This window comes from Cyprinodon tularosa, unplaced genomic scaffold, assembly GCF_016077235.1.
Source record: "Cyprinodon tularosa strain WSP-4 unplaced genomic scaffold, ASM1607723v1 ctg553, whole genome shotgun sequence".
Classification (NCBI taxonomy): Eukaryota; Metazoa; Chordata; class Actinopteri; order Cyprinodontiformes; family Cyprinodontidae; genus Cyprinodon; species Cyprinodon tularosa.
In genome coordinates, this window is record NW_024039289.1 from 78,075 (window position 1) to 101,187 (window position 23,113).

General features: G+C 35.2%; 1 protein-coding gene across 4 annotated transcripts in view; it reads right to left on the reverse strand.

Annotated features, from left to right (window-relative positions):
* The window catches only part of col4a5 (collagen, type IV, alpha 5 (Alport syndrome)), a 91,608-nt gene that overhangs the window by 48,624 nt on the left and 19,871 nt on the right, over positions 1-23,113 (reverse strand). For all 4 annotated transcript variants that reach the window (XM_038305237.1, XM_038305238.1, XM_038305235.1 and 1 more), the window contains exons 2-15: positions 9,208-9,264; positions 6,404-6,493; positions 6,125-6,169; positions 5,536-5,580; positions 5,377-5,439; positions 5,205-5,258; positions 4,130-4,156; positions 2,330-2,410; positions 1,701-1,763; positions 1,576-1,611; positions 1,401-1,442; positions 1,232-1,327; positions 812-865; positions 637-693 (exon numbers count right to left, since the gene is read on the reverse strand). In XM_038305237.1, the coding sequence (XP_038161165.1) occupies positions 637-693; positions 812-865; positions 1,232-1,327; positions 1,401-1,442; positions 1,576-1,611; positions 1,701-1,763; positions 2,330-2,410; positions 4,130-4,156; positions 5,205-5,258; positions 5,377-5,439; positions 5,536-5,580; positions 6,125-6,169; positions 6,404-6,493; positions 9,208-9,264 (810 nt within the window). The remainder of the gene's footprint in view (positions 1-636; positions 694-811; positions 866-1,231; positions 1,328-1,400; positions 1,443-1,575; positions 1,612-1,700; positions 1,764-2,329; positions 2,411-4,129; positions 4,157-5,204; positions 5,259-5,376; positions 5,440-5,535; positions 5,581-6,124; positions 6,170-6,403; positions 6,494-9,207; positions 9,265-23,113) is intronic.

Sequence of the window (23,113 nt, forward strand, 5' to 3'; positions counted from 1 at the left end):
CCTGGGATTTACATACACAGTCTCTTATGGCTCTACAGACGCACAGAGAGTCAATATCCCGTAAGCGACAGGTATTTGGATAATAATACATTGTTGATGATGAACAGAGGACAATTAGCAGAACTGTTCAGTGAGAGAGAATTTTAACAATTGCAGAATACCCTCTCTGATAGGGATGTAAGGGAAAATGTATTATTTCAAGCAATGTGATATTTCATTAGACGAAATTGGATTGGATCTAAAATACAACCAAATTGATCTTAAATGTCTTTTTCATCTATTTCCTCGTCTTGCTTTCATATAGCTCTCAAACCCAGTTGGCAGCATTCAAAAGCCATTTATTCAGCTGCTCTGCATCAACCGAAACAGAGAAAGGGAAGATGTTGTGAGTTTTTTCAGAGGTATAATATTAAAATTGAAATATGTTTGTTCACGTATAGTGATATATTAGTTAATCGCATGGTAACACATGTATCATGATATGCATCATATTGCTGAATTCTTATCTATGCGCTCACCGACTCTCTATCAAGGTATACCTAACATGGTGGCTTGTTAGTGTCTCTTAGGTGGTATGATTATTAAGTGTATTACGGTAACAATCAATTTTATGAGCCTCTAACTGCTGATACTCACCCGTTTGCCTGCCTCTCCTGGTTCTCCCTTCTCTCCTTTTCGTCCACCAGAGGGACCCTTAGGTGACAAAAGTCAACAAACAGAATAAGTTGGTTGAAAACACGTTTCTTGTCTGACCATTATGGGGTTCCTTTATATCAATGTAATTGGAGATGAAATAACAACAGATACTTACAGGAGCACCTGGAATGCCAGGGTCACCTGGCGGGCCCGGAGGGCCAGGGTCACCCTTTGGAGATAAGAAAAAAACAGTTTGGAAAGTAAATCACTATTAGGAAGAAGAACATTTAATGTTTCTATTCACACAATGACATCATTCTGGCTATTTCTAGTTATTTTGGAATATGTCTAACAATGTTCTCAATTATTACAAATGTGTTTGTGGTATCTTATGCCACCATGTGTTGACTTTCAAACTTGAAGACTATCTGGATAAAGAGCTTGATACGCTCTATGGTTGCCTACAAATATTTAAACCTTGAGAATAAAGCACAAACATAACCAGTATTACAGTTCTTTATGTTTCTATATTGATTTTTTGTTAGTTCTTCTTTTATAAAATCTTATAACGTCATGTTTAGCAAAATTAGGATACCTTGTCCCCTCTCTGAATCTCTGTTGGTGGTGGTCGGATCTGTTCCCCCTGTCCTGGACCTGGAGGACCGGGAGGCCCTGGGATGCCTGGATCACCCTGCGAAGAGCAGAGCCCTATTAGTAACTGCGACCAGAGAACAAGTCAAAGTGTTTTTGGATGCGCCTTCTACCTTTTCTCCTTTGGGTCCTTCGAAGTTCAAAGCCATGTTTCCCTGTAGGAGAAATTGTAAGCCAACTTAGACTTGAAAACGAGTATCAATAACAATATTTACAACAGACTAAAGCAAGGTGCATTGATAATATTTTCCTTCTTTTATAAATTTCCAAAAAAAAACTTTAGATCACCTTAGGTCCAGGCGGACCTGGTGGACCAGGGGAACCCTAGAAGACCATGGGAGACATTTCAGGTTTAGTTAATAAAGTCAAGAGTTTTTAATATAACATTTGGCATAGTTGTAACCATCTTTTACAGGATAGCCTGCGGGTCCCGGAGGGCCAATTGGGCCTTGAAAACCTTGTAATCCAGGTGGACCCTGTGAAAAGAGACAAACATATATATTGTTTTTTACTAAGAAATTACATACTGACAATATCCCTCCTTATTGAAGGTAGGACATTTGGACTAGGAAGCTTTCTGAAATTAAAGCTCCACAAAGTCAAGGGAAAAGATAAGCATCAATTGGTCATAGAAGGGATGTGTGTTGAATTAGATGAAGACTTAAGGTCCCAGATAGTTGGCATACATCAACATGATGGCTGGGGAAGGTGGGAGCATAACCGACCTCAAGCACATAAGGTTTTTTATTAAGTCATTTTTAATGTTCTTATAAGTCCAGCAGATCTTTTCAGATGGGGTTTAGCCAACACTTCAGCATGCCAACCCTTGCCTGTGTGGAACCAATAAAGGTTGACTGCACCAGCCAGCCAATGCACCAAACACATAAACTATAACTATAAACATAAGCTGTGCAGAAAAGCCATCTGTGTTAGATTTAAATGTATCTAAATGATCTAATTTACTACTATTATTTGGGTTGAGCTCAGTGGTTTCTTAGCTTATTGGTAAAACACAACATTGAAGTCAAGAATGGTGTTTTACCGGAGCTCCCGGCAATCCAGGTAGTCCCACTGCTCCTTTTTCTCCAAAAAGATTTGTGGAAATTACATCACCGGGGTCTCCCTAAGAGAGAAGAGGAATACAATTAAAAGACAGACCAATATTAATCAGTAAAGGAGTTTAAAACTGCATGGACAAAATATATTTAAAACTACTGGGTCACTTGTTTTTATGCAGACATATGAGGTTGAGTGGTTTAATGTGAAGTTGAGCTACCCTTTGCAGCTATAAGAGCTCAAACTCTTCTAAGGATGCTTTTCATGAGATTTATAAGAACGTCTGGGGGATTTTCTTTCCTATAATTTGTTCATTTATGAGATCAGATGTTGGCCTGGCTCATAGTCCCAACTCTATTAAATGGTGCCCAGAATGCAGGTCAGTTATAGGTTGGGTGGAACTAACTTGTTAGTTGGTAACTTGTTACAGTAACCATGACAGGCACTGTAACTAATTAGTTTTTAAAAGTCAGTGAACTGTTAGTCATTACTGTGCTTTAAACAGATGTATTATTCTTTATTTAAGGTGTATGATTAAGGTTTACAGTTTAGCACGCCTGAGCACAAAAGATAGACCTTAACTACTCATTCTATTCACCTGTCTAACTCTGCCTGGTTTATCATAACTGCTCATCTGATCCACCTGCTGCTGCCTCTATTTAAGCTGCTTGCATCCAGTTAACAGAACCAGATTATTCTTGTTCTCTCTATCCAGTGTTTTTTAGAGTACCTTGGTGTTTCTGATTACCCAATCCTGAACTGTTCTGCCTCTCAATCACAGAACCTGCTGTTCTCATCTAAACCTTATGCCTGAATTGTCTTTGGACTCCTGGACCTCTGAAGCCTGCCTGTTCCTGTTTTGATCTGTTTACTTGAATACTGGATCCTATGCTCATAATTGTGACACTTGCATGATTTAAGTTTTTCATGCAAAAATCCTATCCTCATACCTTCCTGCTAGGGCTCTTTTTTGGTATAGTATAACCCCTATTTAATTCTATTGCAAAGTGGTTTTTTGTTTTATTAAATTGCATGAAAAGCATTATTTTTCTGGTTTATACCATTATTATAGCCAATTGAAATCAATGTGCAAAAATATAAAGTTCGTTGTAAAACCATACACACCAAAAAAATAGTTTTAATGTTTTCAGATGTTTATCAATTTATGATTTAATAACAAACACCTTATATTCCATAATTTAACCTCTATTTGAATTTTAAATTTCCATTATAAAACATGAAAAGTAACAGAATAGTTGCTTTAGCTAGTAAAAAGTTATTTCATTGAGCAGTAACTTAGTTACTTACTCAGCTACTTTTTTGGAGAAGTAATTAGTAACTATAGCTAGTTACTTTTCTAAAGTAACATTCCCAAGACTGGTTATAGGTAGTGAAGAACCTTTATACCATGGCTCAAAGTAAGGCCTATAAAGATATGGTCAATCCAGTGATGTTGAAAAAGGAAAATGGCCAACTGCTAAAGTTTTCCCACACAGGGGGAGGAGTAATATTCTCTAAAATGTTGATATGTTGAATCATACAAATTCAAGATAAGAGTTCCTTTCACTGAACCTAAGGGACAGATTCCATCTACTGAAAAAAACAGAAAAAAAACAATTAACATAAAAAATATGGCAGAATGGAATATAAAACAATGCTGGAGAATTCAGACTGTGTAAAATAAAATTTGCACAGTAAAACAATGTCTCATAAACAACACAATGCTGTCAAAAAACAGACTTGATTCTGAGAAGCAAATCCAACAACATGGTTTTATCACACCTACCTTTTGTCCTGGGAGACCAGGTGGACCCTTTGCAGAAAAACAGAAAAAGAGACAAGTAAGATTCTGATTGAATCAATGATATGCATTTGAAAATAACCGATTAATTTAATGAACCTGAATGTGTCATGTGAGAGCATGTTTCCATAATGATGAACTTTAATACCCTACTTATTTACTCTGAAACTATGATCTGTACAAGGATGCTTTTCTGTTCAATGCAAATGTAGAGTATTGTATTGGTGCAGATACAAATACAACCCAAGTTAGAGCTTTAATTTATACATCTATTACATTCTAAAACAAAGGTAACAAGTAGATCAATTTGGTAAAACATGTCACGTGAACAAATATTAGGTAAATAAAACAAAAGGTTTTGAATACCCAGTATAGCATCCTTTTCTCATGATCTCCTGATTAGGAGTTTTGGTTCTGTTCCAAGTCTTACTTTGTGTTTTCAGTTACACCTTGATTTTATACCTTTCTGTGTTTTCTAAGACAGTTTCATATCCATTAAGTGTCTTCTCAATTATTTTCTAGTTATATTTGAGCACTGTTGTATTTCTGAGTTACTCTCTGCTTCCCTCTTGTGCCAATTTCCTTTCCCATAGCTGCCCTCTAGATCCCTCTGTTCACACCTACTCCCAAGCTGTTGATTATTACATTAATTGTTCTGTTTAAAACATAAGATCTTCTTTTGCAGTTACTGTTTGCTGGATTCTCTTCATTCCCTATGTTTGTGTTCCGGAGGGTCTCCTAGTTTTTTTATTCCTGAGTTCCTTGTCGGTCGTTTCTGAACTATTGCTTCTGTACTATCTACTTCTTTGTTAAATCTGCAAGAAATCACCACTGCCTCTTCAGCTCTGTAGTTAGGTTATCTATCAAACTCCACACATACCTGATAGTCTTATTCCTTTTTAACTTTCACATGTTAACAGCCTGACAACCTGCATCTATATTTCTAAGTTATCTCATAATCACTGCTTTCCATCAGGCTTGCTGTGTAGGGTATAGTTTTATGAGTTCAGTTTATTAATGTCTACTAATCAAGTGTTAGTCATTTTAACAAAGAACTCACTGGAATTCCTTGTACTCCAGGTATTCCCGAAGATCCTGGAAAACCAGGTTCACCCTGGAAAAAGGAAAAGAATTAGGCTTCCTTGAAGATAATTATAAAAAGCAATGAGGAAAGCATTTCACAATACTAAAACAGTATTTTGTTACACTTTGAATTGCATAGGATTGGGTACCTTTGTCCCATTACAACCTGGCACCCCTCTTTGGCCCGGTGGACCGTCCTGTCCTGGCAAACCCTAAAATAAAATATACATATATAGAAATAAACAGCTGAGTCAGATCATTGGGCTACATATACCTAAATGTGTGAATTCAGATCATTTTAAACCTACTGGAAGTCCTGGCGTTCCTGGAAATCCAGGTAAACCAGGTGGTCCCTGTAAGAGATCAAAAATAAAATCATTTTAAAGACTGTATTGAAAAAAACAAACAAAACAAAAAAACCTAGTTTGAAATAAGGCAAAATTGGGACATCTAGTGCCTGTAATGGGGTATTACTATAAAACAAAGATCACCTAATGAGTGACTGCACATTTAAGAAATTTCTCCTACAGATTGAGGTGAGACAGAAGATAAAAATGAATATCACCACATACTCATCCAGGAAGAGCGAATACTACAAAGTCAATGACTTAATGCAATCAGCTGGTTTTCTTTAGATAGAAAACTTAAACTAATCTGTCTGTGTGATCTGATTAAATAGTTTGCCCTTGATGAAATTTGTTGTGAATGGGTTCTATAGAAATAAACTGAATTGAATTGAAATTATATGTTATTCCAAATACATTGCGACATTTTTAACTTCAATAAAAACAAACCACTGAAACAATAGGAACTTGATTTTTTCCTTTGTGTAATAAAGATGGAGACACTTCAAACAAAATGTTTACACTATATATTAAGATGAAATATCATACATACTCTTATTCCTTTTGGACCAGATAGTCCCTGAGGTCCATCACTTCCCTAAAAAGCAGAAAATCAAAAGAAACAAAGAGACTTATTAATAATGGAAACATTTGTATGAATCTCCTTGGGTTGCAAATACAATATAAGAGTTCATGACCAAGCCTTAGGTTTAAAGCTAAATAACAGTGAAATAGGGGATAAGATTAAGAAATCTGATTAAGAAAAACACATTTTTTTTCAAAATCTTTACCAAGGATGTGTTGATTATGTAAACCTTGTAACCAAACTTACCTTCTCTCCTCTAGGTCCAATTGGACCCTCAGGTCCAGGAAACCCTGGGACCCCCGGCTGTCCAGTAAGACCTGGGAAACCTCTCTCCCCCTGAAAGCCACCACAGACACAATCAATTCAAAACTTTTATAAACATATATCTTGAAAACATTATTATTTATTTTCCCTTATAAAAAATCAAGCTTTTCCTGCTGATTTATTCTGAGTATCTCAGTCTGATAGAACTAGGCTCTACTTGTCATGGAGTGATAGCTGATTACTTTATATGCTGTAAAAGTTTTAAAGATCCAAACTTTTCTGAAGAGATCAATTGGTTTTCTAAAGTTGATCAAATTTTTAGAAGTTTTTACTTTTAAAGATGGCCGCTGGTAGGCTGGGTGATTTTATTTACCATCTGTCCAGAGATTGTTTCCCAGAAGGTTTTAGTCAGGTTCCTATGAGGGTTTATTTTATTGCCAGTAAACAGAGACAAAATAAATCAAAGCGTTTCAAGACCAAAGTCATCAGACTGTATAGAATCTTTATTTATAAAAAAAATAAAGTAAAATAATAAAATAAAGTATATAAATATCATATAAAATTATACATTAAAATTATAATAGATAAGAATAAAATAATTCAAATATGAAATTACATATTAAATATTATAGTATATAAATATGGTATAAATAATGTAAAATAAGGTTTTATATTTTTATGCTTTATATTTGTTCCTTTCAAGGAGACAGACTTACTTGTAACTAGGGCTAAAAAGAAATTATCGGATTAATCGTGATTAATCGATTATTGAAATAATCGTTAACTTATTTACTAATTGATTAATCATTGTTTTGGTGTATAGAGACTGTGAAATATGCCTTTAGCTGACAGAGCAGCCCACTTATAGCAGTAATAAAGTCAAAATAAAAAAAAAATTAAATAAACATTTTGCATTTAATATAAAAAAAGCTATTTCATTTGTCAATGTGCTCTATCCAGAACTCCTGAAGTGAAAAGGTTTTACTTTCATCTGGTTTTATTTTGTAAAAAAAAAAAATCTTCTTTAAGGAACCTTTGGCTATCTGATTATTAGTAGATTAATCAGAAAAACAAGAGCAGTTGCAGCCCTAGTTGTAACCTTTTTAAATGGTGTTAGCAGTCCTTGGTCTTTTCTAAAATCTTTGATCTTTGATCTACACTTTGGCCATTTTTTTTACCCAAATATCTGAAATACTCACAAATCCAACATTTTCTTCTGATCATTGAACCCCTCATACCCAAAATTCTCTTTTCAATGTAGAGCTTGTTGCTGTTTTTAAAGAGTATTTTATTGTCATAACAGAAATATTCAGTTAATTTTGCTCAGTGCCTGTGTATACATTCTAAAGTTTTGGTTATTCTGTAAAGAAGCCATTTGCAACTGAATGTTCTTTTACACCCTGCTAAGAGCACAAAAATGAAAGAACAAAATAATGGAGAGACTATTTCAACAAATAAGAGAAAGTCCCACAGATCTTATATTGAACATACATGAGTTAGTGATACTAACAGAAAGCTTAAAATATACTCCGGAATAATTTTGATTGGGTTTTTTTAACTAGTAAACCTGCAAATCACAGCCTTAGCTTTCTATCAGAAAGACACAGAGTAACATTACCTTTGCTCCAAATACAAATAATTCCTTATCGCTTCAGAAAGCTGACCTATAGTGATTCATATTTCAACATTGAAGAAAAAACCCAAACTGTTATTGGCAGAGGGCTGCACGGTGGTGCAGTTTGAAGCACTGTTGACATGCAGCAAGGTCATAGGTTTGAATCCTGACTTAGGGAGCTTTGGCGTGGCATTTGCACATTCTCCCTGTGCATTGTGGGTACTCTGACTTCCTCCTAAAGTCCAAAAATGGGACTGTAGTGCAGATTGAAGTAAATTATCATTCCATGTGTTCCCCTGTGTTGGACTTATGACCTTTCCAGGGTGTTCCCCATCTTATGCCAGAAAATTACTCAAGATAAGCACCAAATACTTAAAGACAGATATTGATATTGATGCTACCTAAAATTTTGAATGATTTTCTGTGTATATTCACCCATATTCAGTCCATCTATTTTAATACTCAAGCTTTGTTATATATATTTTTTTTATTTTTCTCAGATTTGGCCAAAGGAAAATAGGGTTTTTATTTTTATGTGACAGATCTGTCATTACAAAGCCTCTAAAGATAAATTTTTTTTTCAAAAGTGGTGTTACTTAGCTGTCGAATTTATCTTGTGTGAACTGAAAATTTTGGAAACTACTGTTGAAGACAAATTAAGGACTGGAAATACCCTGCTGATATAAATCAACATGTAAAGGGAATGAGGCATGACTTAGGGTTTGTAAATCCACCTCTCCCCCATCCAGTGTGAGTATATATATATATATATATATATATATATATATATATATATATATATATATATATATATATATATATATATATATATATATATATATATATATATATATATATATATATATATATATATATATATATATATATATATATATATATATATATATATCTATAGATAGATAGATAGATAGATAGATAGATAGATAGATAGATAGATAGATAGATAGATAGATAGATAGATAGATAGATATGTCATGTTTTTCAATTTTCCTTATTCAAAATAAGGAACAAAAACATTTGAGTTTTTAATTAAAAATCCCCAAATCAGGAAGACAATGTAAACAATTTCAAAGAGTGTTAATATTTATTAATTTTCAACTGTTAGTTTCAGAACATTGACTATATGCATCATGTTTTTGCCTTGTTTTACCTTCTCTCCTTTTACTCCACTGCAGTCACACTTGGAACCCCCACATCCATGGCAAGCCTACAAAAGAAAAGAAAGCAGAGTTTATTATAAGGGAACTTCAGATTAAGTCCTTATAAAAAGAGAAATGGAGTGATGTGGATGCTAAGGAGATGAGTAATATGTCTGAATTTTAATAATTTATATTGCTGCTCCTTTCATGCCACTAGAGGGCACTCTATCATCACAAATGTTGTAATCTGCAGGTGGCTTTTCTTCCCACAGAGGAGTACCAGTTTGATGCTGGGTAGAAAATTAATGCTTATCTCAGCAGAAATTAAAACAAAAACAAAGGGGAAAAAAAGAAACAAAACAAAACAAAAAATTTAATTTAACTTCATCTGTTTTCTCCAAGAAAGAACACTGTACTTTAGTATGTTTGAAGGGAAAGCTGAGAAAGTTTAGGGAGGTGACAGGGAGTTGCCAAGCTGCTGATTAACTTTCCCATGCTCTGTTGACACAGAGCCAGATGAGCTGCACGCATGCCGGGCAGCCAGGATGTGAACAAGACGAAGAAGAGGCAATGGGTGCACAGAAGAGAGAATGGGAGGAGAGACGAGTTTGCATTCTTGTGTACAGAGCCTGCACTATACCCACGTCTGTGTCCAAGGTTTGCATTGGCAGGGAGAGCCAAGTGTGTCCGACTGCATATTTTGCTGCGCATCCAAATAACAAAGCATAGAAGGAGCCAGAGTAGAACTGTCTGAGGTCTTTATATGTTGCAGAAAGGTATAAAATAAAGAAAAACACGTTGTTATGATTGAAAAACCCCATTAATAGGTAAAATCATACAGCTACCCAAATATATTTCTGCAACAGTGAAAATTGTTCTGTTATTATTATAGATCCTTCAGACTAACTATGTATTTCATTACTACATTTTACAGCAATAGATATAATATTAAATCCTTGGGCCATATTACTATTATGTGGCTGCAATGTTAAAGCCTCCTCCTACTAAATAAGTTTGTCAGGCATTTATGTTTGTGAGTGAAACGGAGGCGACCTTTACCCCTACTGTCACTTCCTATAAATATGTGTAATGAGTCTGAAAATAAATATATATATATATATATATATATATTTATTTTGTTTTTTTTACTGGAGTGGCATAATCTCCCATAGAGAAAGAAATTTGAAAACCATAAATCCAAATGTGGACACAGATAAAAAAAAAATCTTCATAAAGGAATTTTTATTTAAGTACGTAGTAAATCCCACAGTGTTAAATATGCAGTGTCAAAATGACTCTTTTAGAGTTGTTACAACAACAGCTGGAGTAAGATATACACTAGATTTGTGTTAATTAGTGTTAATTTAACACAAGTTAGGAGTGGGACCAAATGCACAAGGGTTGGTGTTGAATTTAGCTCATAGTGTTAGTGCAAAATATACTGTGAAAAGTTAATTTAACACTGTAATGCAGAGCTCATTATATTTGATACATAGTTTTTGAGGACCTCTACATCATCATCATCATCATCATCATCATCATCATCATCATCATCATCATCATCATCAGTGTGATACTTATTTTCTTGAAAATCTTGTTTTATACCAGACATACAAATTAAAATTTGGAAATATATAAAAAAATTTTAATAGATATACGGTATATAAAAACTATTTTTCTTTTTCAGAACGTTCAATGAAAACTAGTTTTAAAAATGTAACATTTCTGACAGCTATTTCATGGTACAGGGCAGGCTTTATGGGGTTAAAGTACATTTACATGAGAGTTTACTTTAGATTTCTATCACAGTTTTTAATTGGCTCATATTATCAGGAGTTTCCCTGAAGAATAAAAATGGCTTGACAGAAACAACCCATATCTCACAGCAGCTCTGCAAAGTAGGTATAACAAGAGAACATGAAATTAGCCTTTTATGAGTAAACTACAGCAAGAAAATATACTCGAATCTAATTTCATAGCAATTAATAAAACGTTCAAACCAAAACTTAAACTATGAAAAACAAAAATGGCTGACGACCAAAGGTTATCAGCTCAGGGCAAATGGCGAAAGTAAAAAAAGGACTCTTCAAACCTCAGTGTTAAAGTGGCATCTTGGAGAAACTATAAGAAAATATTTCTACATGTTATTATTTGCGAAAGTCAGGCTTTTCTGTATCAGTACTAAACTCCACAATGATTTTTACTGGAACTTTGACACTAAGTGAGATTAGATTCAAATTGAGCTATTCCGGAACCTGAATACCATGTGGGTTTAAAAAACAAAGTTTGAATATGTGAAAAAGTACCACATGTTAAGTGTTAAGCATAGTGGAGGATCTGTGATTCTGTGGGCCTACTTCTCTTCTAATGCCTTTAGAATAATGGACTGCATGTAATAATGAACCCAGACGCTGAAAAATGTCTATTCTGCTATTAACCTGAATATGACTCAGGTGTTCCAGTTTGACAATAATTAAAAACATGTGTCAGAATACACAAAAACATGACTGAATCCACACAAATCAAAACATCTTTATTTCTCAGACCTAAAATTGTCAGTGTGATATTATGTTACAGCTGTAAACAGATGTACGTTTAAAAATACTGGGAATTTTCTAATCTATATAAAAGCAACAATATCTATTTTTAATTTTAGCAGCAAGTGAAATGATCCTTCTTTGACCAGGATTTGGTTTTATCCATAATAAGAATTAGCACAAAACTGAGTAAACATAAGGAAAATTGGTTTTGTAAATCTAAAATGGTTTTATAAATACATTTTTTTATATTTAAAACATAAATTATTGCATAAATTATCTGAGTTTAGATCTTGAAGTTTGTTGCTTTATTTTATGTATTCTGAATAAACTGAAACTTTTTCACAAAGCTTCAGTATCTGTTGATCAAATGTTTTGCTTCCCTTAAATAGCAATTTTCTTTTCATTCTTTAAAATTTGATAAACTTATTGTTTGTAAACAATTTTTGGGGAGCCAAACCAGCAAAAGGACAGATTTAGAGAAGATTAAAGTTGGTGTGACAGATATTAACAGCAATAGCAATAGCCTTCCCTTTTTTAAATTGACATTAAATATATTTTACTGATGCAAACTTTTACAGTGAAGGTTGTTGGGATTATGACCAGAGGGGACCTGAAGTCACATCCAGAGCCATGAAGGAAGGTTAACTCAGTGTGTCTGCTACCAACAACAGTCCACTGGTATGACATATATGTTTTTATAGCTATTGTAGCCTACTTTGACTACCCAAGAGGGTCCTATTAAGACACTTCCTTTATCTTTCAGCATACAATATTCAGGGATTTGTCTAGATTTGTCTAGTGAAGAACAGAAAATCATGATTTATTTTAATGATTGGATCTGATTGCAAAATGTTTTTTCTCCCAAACTGTTTACATTTGATCACTGCTGCACTTTATGGAAAGGAAATGTTAATTCACTGACAATAAAAGTTGTCTAAGTCTAAGACTGCTTTGGATATACAGATTTTTTCTGCTATAAAACTTGAAAATATATATTTTTTTATATATATATAAATGTTACTTGTGGTGATCAAAAACATTTATATTGGTAAAAAAAAAACAGAATGACAGACAGATGACTTCTATAAGGGGCCAGATGTAGTTTTTATAGAACCGCATGCATTTGCATGTTATGTTCCGAACCAGGTGCTATGCACACAATGATAGCCAATCATCTTTCACAGAGGAGATTATCCATCTGTCTCCTGGATTTCACAGCTTATCTTTCCTTGTCTGCTGCTCATGGGCAGTCAAGGTTGACGGTTTGATGCTTATCGTAGATTTGAACATGTTACTGTCGAGGTTTCTGTCGATGTCAAACGTATGTGTGTGTGTGTCTGTGTGTGTGGAAGCTATCTCTGAAGCAGAGTTTTTACAAGCCGTGGATCTCCACATTAGTATCTGGTCTGCTTCAACTCAATGCTGTCTGCTCTCCCACGCCTAGGCTGGCACTTCTCCCTATTTTCACCTCTTCACCTTTGTCGATTTTACTCTCATCCCCTTTTTTCTTTACTACCACTTAAAGCAAAAAGGCTTGACAAGTTTTTTCTCTTATGTTTAGCAATTCTCCATGAAGAGATTTCCGTGTAAATCCTCTAAAGCCAAGAAGATTGCTTCAATCAAACCTAGATGGACTGCGGTTTACTTGATCTTACGTCTGAGCCAAGTTGTTTTTCACACTTAAATGCACCTTTAACGTTAAAACTGGAAGCAAATACTCCACCTATAAAGCTAAATCCATGACAATGTCAGAGATAGGTTTTACAAGAGTCTGCTAATACACATATTTCATATATTACAGAGATTTAAAAAAAAGTTTCAAGTACCCAAAAAACATAAATAAAGCAGCTTGCTCTGATATTTTACACCAAAAAACAGGAATAACTTCTATTTACACCAAATAACCATATAATCACTCCCTAAACTAAAACCCAACCTGTAGACTTTAATTAGCTCTGATAATTGATCTTTAATGGCGTGTGCTTGCAAAGTTTTCAGCTGCCATGTTCTGATTGTTTATTTTTCTTACTTTTTAATATTTGTCAACAACTACTGAAATTATTTCTCAATTTTAGACAAATCAAATCAAGCAGCTCTGATCTACAGACCTCAACAAACATAAAAAATGGCTTCACTATTAAAATTTTAAATACATGCACGTTATATGCTTGAACTAAAGTAATAAATCAATCCAGATTTATGGATTTCTTTCATCAACATAGCTTTTTTTGTGTTTTTTTATTTAGCCACATAATCTAGCTTGTTTAAATGTGTTGGTAGCTTTAAGTCACAAAGTCTTCTGGATTGAGAAGATGAAACAATGGACATGGAGTTAGGAATTTGACCCTTTTCAGCAGCTTACATAATCCCCAGTGGTTAATCACAGTTCTACAAGGATTAAGTCCTCATGTTGCAAAAAACTTATATAGCGTAGGTCATGCATGTGTTGAATATTTTCAGAAATTATAAAGATGTTTATCTACGTATGAAACACAAAAGCAAAATCTGTTTTATCAAGATTACCACCATGATCACATTTATGTGGGTTCGTTGTTAAGTTCTTAATACAAAACCTGAGATTTTACATAAGTTATTTGACACAATGTAGATAAAAAGCAGTTTAAATGTTAAACATGTTCCCTCAAGCTCTCCCTGGTTCCTGCTCCATGTCTCCATCCTCTTAGCTCTTAGCATATAATCCACTTTGAAAGGTCAGTGAGCTGCAGATATTTGCTCCACTAAATCTCTCCTTTAACTGCTTTCTCTGATGTCTTCCCACCTCCATCACAGTATTTTAAGCAAGTTGACCTGACAGTCCTAAGGGGAGAAAAATCTGCATACTGTAGGAAAGAGGTTCCCAGACTTTTTTTCCTTCTTCAAAAGAGCCTCCTGACTTGAATGTAAAAATATAGAAATATAGTTCAATCCCCTTCAACATTTCAAAGGCCATGCATGTAGAGGGTTTTCAGGAAATGTGTTAGAAAGCAAATTATTTACCGGCGACATATTGCCTGCATATCTGCATCCAGGGGGGTCAAAATAATTTCTTTATGAAGCCTTTGAGTTTCTAATAGGTACAGTGGTGAATAAAGCTTTTTAACAGGGACATCTTTTCCTTTAGAAATAGTTGTATATAACCCAGAATAAGCTTCAATGCAATTTAATGGCATGAGATCTAGAAATATAAAATTCCAATCCAGGATCACCGTAAAAATTACTTATAATCTTATTCTTGAAATATAAGATCAATTTGGTACAAATATATATATATATATATATATATATATATATATATATATATATATATATATATATATATATATATATATATATATATATATATATATATTTGTACCAAATTGTCAACTATAGAGGCCGTACAATTGAGGTCTGGCAATCATGTGACATCTACGACTCCTCCACCTTGGACAGCAACACATACCGCAAGTACAGAGAACATGACCAACACGTACTGCAGTTTTTCTCCATATTACTTTGGAAAAATCAACATAACCACAGTAATCTCATGCTCAGCATATAGATTTGCTGCTGACATCACAGACATTCAAATTTGGCTACGGCCATATTGAGTACCTGCTCTGGTCAAAGATGTCATCCGTATGTGGTGTTCTTGAGTGTCAACATATTCTCATTATCAGTTCGTATGAAATCGTACGAAAAGTTATGCACAGTATTTCGTACTTTTTGGACGTTTTTCCTCGAAAATACAGATCAGTGCGCATACGCAGCAAGACAAACGAAAAAAGCAGATCCGCGGACGGACGTAAAACTGGGAAAAACAGTGCAATAATCACTTCTTCAGGTCTCTAACTACGTTGCTTGCTGTTTTGTATCTTAGGGTTAGGGTTAGGGTCAGGGTTAGGGCTAATTGTATGTTAAATTCTATGTTATTTAATGGTGTGTAAGATGCGCATGCGCAAGGATATCTTGTCTCGAGGCAAGACGTAAAAATACGACGAAATGCGACGAAAAAAATTTCTAAAACGTACGAAATTACGGTGCATAACTTTTCGTACGATTTTATACGAACTAATAATGAGAATACACTGTGAATATGGCTATAAAATAGGGGACTCAAATAGTTATTTTCACTGTTTATCAAAACAGAATGAACATGGTCAGAGCTGGCTGTCAGCGATCAGAGGGTCTGACTGAAAGTCTGTGCAGAGTCCATTTCCTATCAGGTAAATTTTAAAAGAAGTGTTTAGACATCTTGTGAAAGAAGTGCATTTTATTCAGATCTGAAGATTTTCCCACAGACATTATAGTTGTGTTTAACTGTTTACATGAAGTAAGGAAAAAGATCAGTATAATACGGCTTACCTTTGCTTTACATACATATATCTTCTTGTTTTTTGGATGCCAATATTTTTGGGTCAATAACCCCGCCAGGTGATTAAATATGTATACCATCTTTGCTTTGAAAAGCCTTCAGACTGTCTCTTGTGTATGAGGACAGGCTGGGTATGAGATACATGTATCAGTCGTAAAAGGAAAAATCTGGTAGGCCGTAAGTTGAAAAATGTTTGCAGGGACATCATATGGATTGCATCCAATAAATAAGAATGATCCATTCTGGTCAGAGGGAAAGTGCCACAGAGCTAAGCTAAGCGTTCAGTACTCAGTATGATGGTGGTAAGGTAGAATCGTCATGATGTCGTGCTTCTGAAACACACCTATGAGTGAATGAACCAACAGGGAAGAAAGGACAGCGCCTCTTTTTTATTTCTTTCCTAAAGGCACAAAGAGGCCAGAGAGAGATGAGTGGCTGCTGTGAAAAGACAGAGCTGGCAATCAACTACAACTAGCAGAATTTGCAGCAAACACTTCTTAAATGGTTAGTTGTTATACTCAAACTACTTTTGTAGAGATTTTTTTTCACTTAGACATATGTGGAAATTGCCTCTGATGCTATTCAAAAACAAGTGGAGAAGCATGAAGGGTTTTCCCCTGCGTATTATAAGCCTGGTGGGCCACCAGGCTTTACTCGCCCTCCTGCCAGGATGACACAAAATAGCTGCAGGCCTCTAAGGTTTTATAAGCCTTCGGTGCTTTTCCTGGAAAGCAATACTGGTGGTTGTGGTAGGTGAAGTTGGGGATGTCCAACCAATGGCAGGCTTGAATTGGTGAAAAGAAGCTAGCAATTTATAGGGATCCGGCCCTCAAACAAGGGAACTTATTGCAATGTAGCGCTTTTTTAACTCCACATCTAAACATATTTAGACAAAGTTGAGTTACCAAATTCTCCACTCATTATGTCAAATATCTCGCTGTATAATTGCGACGCACACAGATGATTTTTATGTCATCTGGTATATTGGTGTAAACAGAAAACAGTCATGACTGCAGGGGGTCTGTCCGCAGTCTATCATGTACTCTTTTGGATCATTTCTTAAGGAGACCTGAATTAAAAAATTAAGCAAACCTTGGAGAATATTGAAATTACCAACAATGCAAAAACGACCATCAATGAAGATATTCAAGAGTCTTTTTAAACAGCACTGGGCAAAGTTTCTCCCTTCTAGTGATACAGTGATTGTTTTGGGGAGGGAGTGTTGGTCATATGGCAAATCATAACATCATATAATCTCATTTTAAGGCACTTTTTTAAGGCCATCACACCTAAATACACCAAGAGTGATATAATAATCATACAAGATACTGAAAGAACTCCCAAGAAGGACTATGTCTCTTGGCTGGACTTGCTACGTCTCAGCTTCTCCCATAGGACCTGGTACTGGATAATGCAGAAGATGATCAGTTTTTTTTTTGAGACACTGAATTTATGGCTTAATCATTGTCAACTGAACAGTGAATGCAACACTGTTTCTTGAAAACAGTGAACTAAAAGCAGAGGTAGGACTTGAACTGTTGACACAACGTCCACAAGTAGGAACACAACCATAACCTAGACACAATAAACTGGACCAAACTGTGGTCTTGGCTTTTTAAATTATAAATTCGAGCCATGAGTTGAACACAGAGATACACGTCAAACTGTGAACTCAATAAAGACTCAAGTTTCTTTGGAACTGAGCAACAGGAAAAACTTTAACTGATTGATTTAAAGGCATGGAACACACCATCACCTCAACCCTAACAACACCTTTCCACTAAGTAGCGCTAACCCTAAACCCTAACCATTTCCACTGGAGTTTTATTTTCCTCATGGACATGCAAGAGTTAAACCAAATCCTCAGCCTAGCATCATATCAGTGCAAAGACCATGTAATGGTACAAACAACAACAATGAAGGACATCCAGTTGCCTGTATTTATTTACTGTTGCTCCATGGCATCTTTCTATGTGGCCAACTTCAGCTAAACAGCGGTTAAGTTTGAGGGTTTTTTTTGTCTAACAATCAACTAAAAGCCCCGCCCTAACCGAACCAAACTATTATCCTATGGACCTACCTTAAAGATAGGACCATAAACAGTGTGTTTAGGCCTGGTTATATGTGTCGGTTTGATAATGGAAACTCTGACAACACTGGGCCAGACTGGAAATGAGCTTAAAGGTACAGACAGAACTGGAAGAGATCAAACTGTGACTTCAACAAACAGTGAACTTAAAACCATGGTTTCTTTTATGCAGGTAGGATTAAGGTAGAATTTTTTAGGCTGAAGCTTTTTTTGTTTTTTAACCATAAATGACAAAGGAAGCGTTTTAACAGCTTACAGCAATTTAAGAAAGGTAAGGAGAAGAAGGATGATCATGAGGAGAGGAGCGGAAGGCTTTTCCTGAGGATTACATTGGCGAGACTGGAATTCCCCCTACTTATCAAAGACTGATAATTAGACAGGTATAGACACTGCCCTAGCATGAACACACACGTTTATATATAGAAAAGCACATGGAGAGAAACAGCTGTACCATAAAGCATGAGAGAAACAGAGGCACAAAAAACAGACTTAAGTAAAATTTTGTTTCTCAAATTCCCTTGTTTTCTGTATATGGATTAAACAATTTTAATTTAACTAAAAAGAAAAAATCGACAAGAAACAAGGCTATAATGTGTTGGTCAAAATGACAGGCACTAAAAGTAGAGTCTGAACGAGCGATTTCAGAGGACATCTATGAGTCTCTAAATAGCTCAGAGATTTACTGCAGCCATTATTCCAAATCCCATTTGGATCCCATCCCTCTAAATATCCCACTATTATGTTTGAAAGGTTTTTGAGTTGAAAAGGTTGAAACAGGAAAGAGGGAACCCGATTTTTTTGCTTTCACATCCAACAAACACCACCAGAAAGCCTGTTTAACTATTGCACAGGGAGCACTATACAAACAAGAGTGGTTTACGCAGACCATACAGTGTTTAACATTCCTTCAGTCACAGTTTAAAGAATATCCTAGGATTCATTTGAAGGTGGGAAGCTTTAAAGACCTTTCTTTATGTGCTCATAGGATGTGCAGATTGACATATAATAGCTTTCTTTCAAAGAATATTCAGTGTATAAAAAACTAAATTCTGTTGCCACATATTCAGTTTAATTTAAAAAATAATGCCACAAACACTGTGTCTATCATCTTAATGTCATACTAAACATTTTAATGAAATCTCTATCATTAGGTTGTAAACACCTACTCCCAGCAATAGCAGTTTTCATAAATAGGTAAGATCTTGTCATAAATGTGCTAGAAAGGTCCAATTAAAGTCAAAACAGAAATTACTTTTTTGGAGGTTTTTCCCCAATGTTTAGCTAACCACACTTACTTTATGCTCTACTGTAAAGAAAAACAGGAATCACAGTCTTTAAAGGTGTTGTTGTTCTCCCCTTTTGGACTTCAGTTTCAGTTATATCATCTAAGTCACTCTGTTTGTTGATCTTTAGTTTATTTTCCATTTTGTGTTATATTTAAGCTGTTTTGCATTTTTTGACTTACTCTCATTTACCCCTTGTGCCAGTCTCCTTTCCCCTAGCTCCCTTCTAGTTCTATCCACACCTGCTCCATATCAGCTTATTAGATTTGTTCTGATCCCCATATATACACCACCTCTGCAGTTCCTGATTGCTTGTTGTTACTTGGCTCCCCAGGTGTGATCTCTCCAGACAAATGGTGTTTGGTTTCCTGTATTTTGATTCTTGGATTTTGTTTCTGTTGCCTTTTTGATTTCATTAGACCTGCAAGAACTCATCTCTGCCTCCCTCATCTCTGCATTTGGGTCCTCAACCAACCCTGACAAAAGGTTCAAAATGGCAGAGGATTACCAAAATACCAGCAAAAAAGTCTTTGTACAATTTGCTGAATCATTGAGATAATAATAAAAACAAAATTTCTCAGCTTCAAAAGATTGAAAATCATGTATTGTAATAAACTGACTGAAGTCTGTGGTGGTCCTATAGTAAAATTGAAAAATATTAAAGGTGTAATGATGATTAACAATGGTTTTTTGTGTCGTTGAAAAACCATGGACATTTTAGCTTTTGTTGTGTCTCTCTTTAACATTTCACTTGGTAATTACATCAAAACAAGACATCTAAATAATTAATATATGGGAACATTTACTACATTACTCAATATATTTACCAAGAAATAACATTTTAACTTAAATCTAACATTACAAAACATTTCTGTTCCATATTTTCATTATGAAAAAGGCTTAACTGAAGCACATGTGTTACCCTTCTGAGTACTGGTGTTTATGTGGAAATGTGGACATGGTTTTTTGCTGGATGCAGGGGCCTGAGTCAAACTGCAGACTCCTTTCATCGTAGTCAAACCGCAACAATAAGTGTATTGAAAGCCTTAGGGCGACATCCAAACCAAATGTTTTCACTCATACAAAGACATACAAATCCCTCCATGTTTGGGATTTGAGGTCTTAGCCTCTGAGAAGAGGAAGACAATCCAACTGATGAGTCCTGTATGTGGTCCACTCTCTCATGTAAATGCGTACATGCATGCTGTCATGCTGCAGCCTAGGATTCCAATGATATTCTCAGGAATGTCTCTTTTTCTCGCCATCATTTTCCTTCCTCTCCTCTCTTTTTCATTCGCCCTAATGAATGTTGACCCCAGAGACCTCCTGCTGAGAGATGCCTGCAGAGATGCTGGCAACCCTCTGCTATTTCCACTATATCCTGGCTACCAACTTCTACATAAAGTATAAAGTTGACCCTTTTCAACCTAATGTCTCTATCTTTTTTTTCTACCTCATATTTAATAGTAACATGGTTTATCTAATATAAGAATTATGTGCCATAAGAGGCAGTGAGAACCTAATAATTCTATGAACATTTCTTTGAAGAGTTTTCATTTTACACAGTCATAAGATTATCATATTTTGAACCCAATGGCGTAGTCTAATACCTGAAACCTTATAGATGAGGAAAAAGGTAATGCTGGCATAATTTATAGAAGAAAAAAAACAGATAAAGCCTCAGACATAAAACCTGATTTTTTTTAAGTTCTAGAGCTGATAAATGGTTTCATCTGCTAATAATGTCTTGATTTATCTCTCTCATGCTGTGTGTTCATAACGAGTTCTCTATAGGCTTTCAGTCTGATAAAGAAATTTGACGAGTGTGTTGACCCACCGTTGTTTTCTTCCCCATTTGCTTTTGATCATAATGTGGTTGCATCACCGTGCACAGATTTTTTGAATGGCAAGGGAGGAAAGAAAAGAAGGGCACATATACTGTAGTGCGTCCTCCCCACTGCTCCCCACTTTAGCATGTGTTTTTCCACACTGTCTGGCTAAAAGGCCCACTGATCGCTGATTTTCACTTTAGAAGGACTCAAGGACGTTTGGAAAAAAAAAACTGTCCCAAAGCATTACAGAGCCTTTACCATACATAACAACTAGCATAAAGAACATTTCCTCATAACTTTCTTTGTTATTTCATGCCAAAGCAACCAGGGACACTTGTTCCCAAAATGCTTACTAACAGTCACAGCTGACTAAAGCCCCTAGTTTCTGTTAAAGTCCAAGTAGATTTCAGAGTCCTTTGCAAACTGCAAAAAAATGTAAGTCTTATTAACCTAGCATTCTTAAAATAAGTGCATTTTTTCTTGAATTGAGGGGGTAAGTGGGGCACTTTTCAAGTGGAACAAGACAATTTATATTTACTATTAAAAATAAAATAATTGCATTGTCTTATTTCAAGTGTATATTATCTAATAATGTTATTTTAAGAGTAAAAATTTAATTGGGAGATAATCTTATCTTCCTACTCAAATTAAGGGTAAATAAACTTCATTTATGGCATCTTTACATATATCTAGATCGCACCTAAACAACAGATTGGCAAGTTGGTGTCTCTACTGCTTCCTATAGCGACATAGTGACAGCATTTTACCAATAATGAGATCATTTATCCTACCTTACCATCCTGCTCTCTTTGTTTGGGAGCAAGTCTAAACAAGGCCAAGTCATTCAAACATCCTTTGTTCTTCACAATTCTGACTAAATGTTAATTTTTTCTGGCTGAAGGTAAAGGCACCTTAAAGGCAGACTTAGTAGGAGTACAAAAATGTGCACAACTTGTATGGCATGTTCTCTTGTCTTTCCTATTTTGAAAAATGACTATTGGACCTCTCTATCACATGACTGGTAATGAGCAGTTTACATATTCTCCATATCAACTGAAGAAGGCATCACAAGGACAAAACATTTGCAGTTCTATTGATTATATTGAAATATTGGAAGTGGATTTTGTACATCATTTGTGGATGAGTGTGTTTGAAAATGAAGGGTTACTCTAACATAATGATGAGATGTTTTAAAAGGCAAAATAGAACAGCTTCTCACTGCCCTCTGATGGACAAACTGCAATATTCTTTTTCTTGACTGACATTAGAGCTTGGATAAACCATGACTGACATTAATAATATTAATAAATCACAAGTGTAAAGCAAGCTTCAAACTAGACGAATTGTAACACAAAGAGCAGTCGCCACAGGTCTGAGACATTTAAAGCTACCTGCGGAGATCAGTAATACAAAAACAAACACGGTCCTTCTCCCCACTCTGCCTGGGTACATCTGTGAAAACATGCCTCACCCTCTGCTGGACTCTTTCACCTCTTATTGCGTTTTCTTCCATTTTCCTTTCAAGCATAAAATAAGCCTGCATTAACAAATCTGAGGATACGGAAGTAGAGGGAAGAGGGAATAAATTCAGGCAGAACTATGAATGGTGTGTGAAGTGGAACCATTTTTTTTTATGTAATATAAGAAATTCTTGTATTCTGTCAGACTTTTAATACTAGTTTTCCTGGCTTTCTAACAAATTTAAAAGGAAAGGCTTTTTATAATTTTGAAGTTGGACTTATGAGTTATTTGACTGAAAAAGGCTCCAAGGATGAAAGAAAACGTCCCATTCCAAATCCCAACTATTGTTGTTCTGATG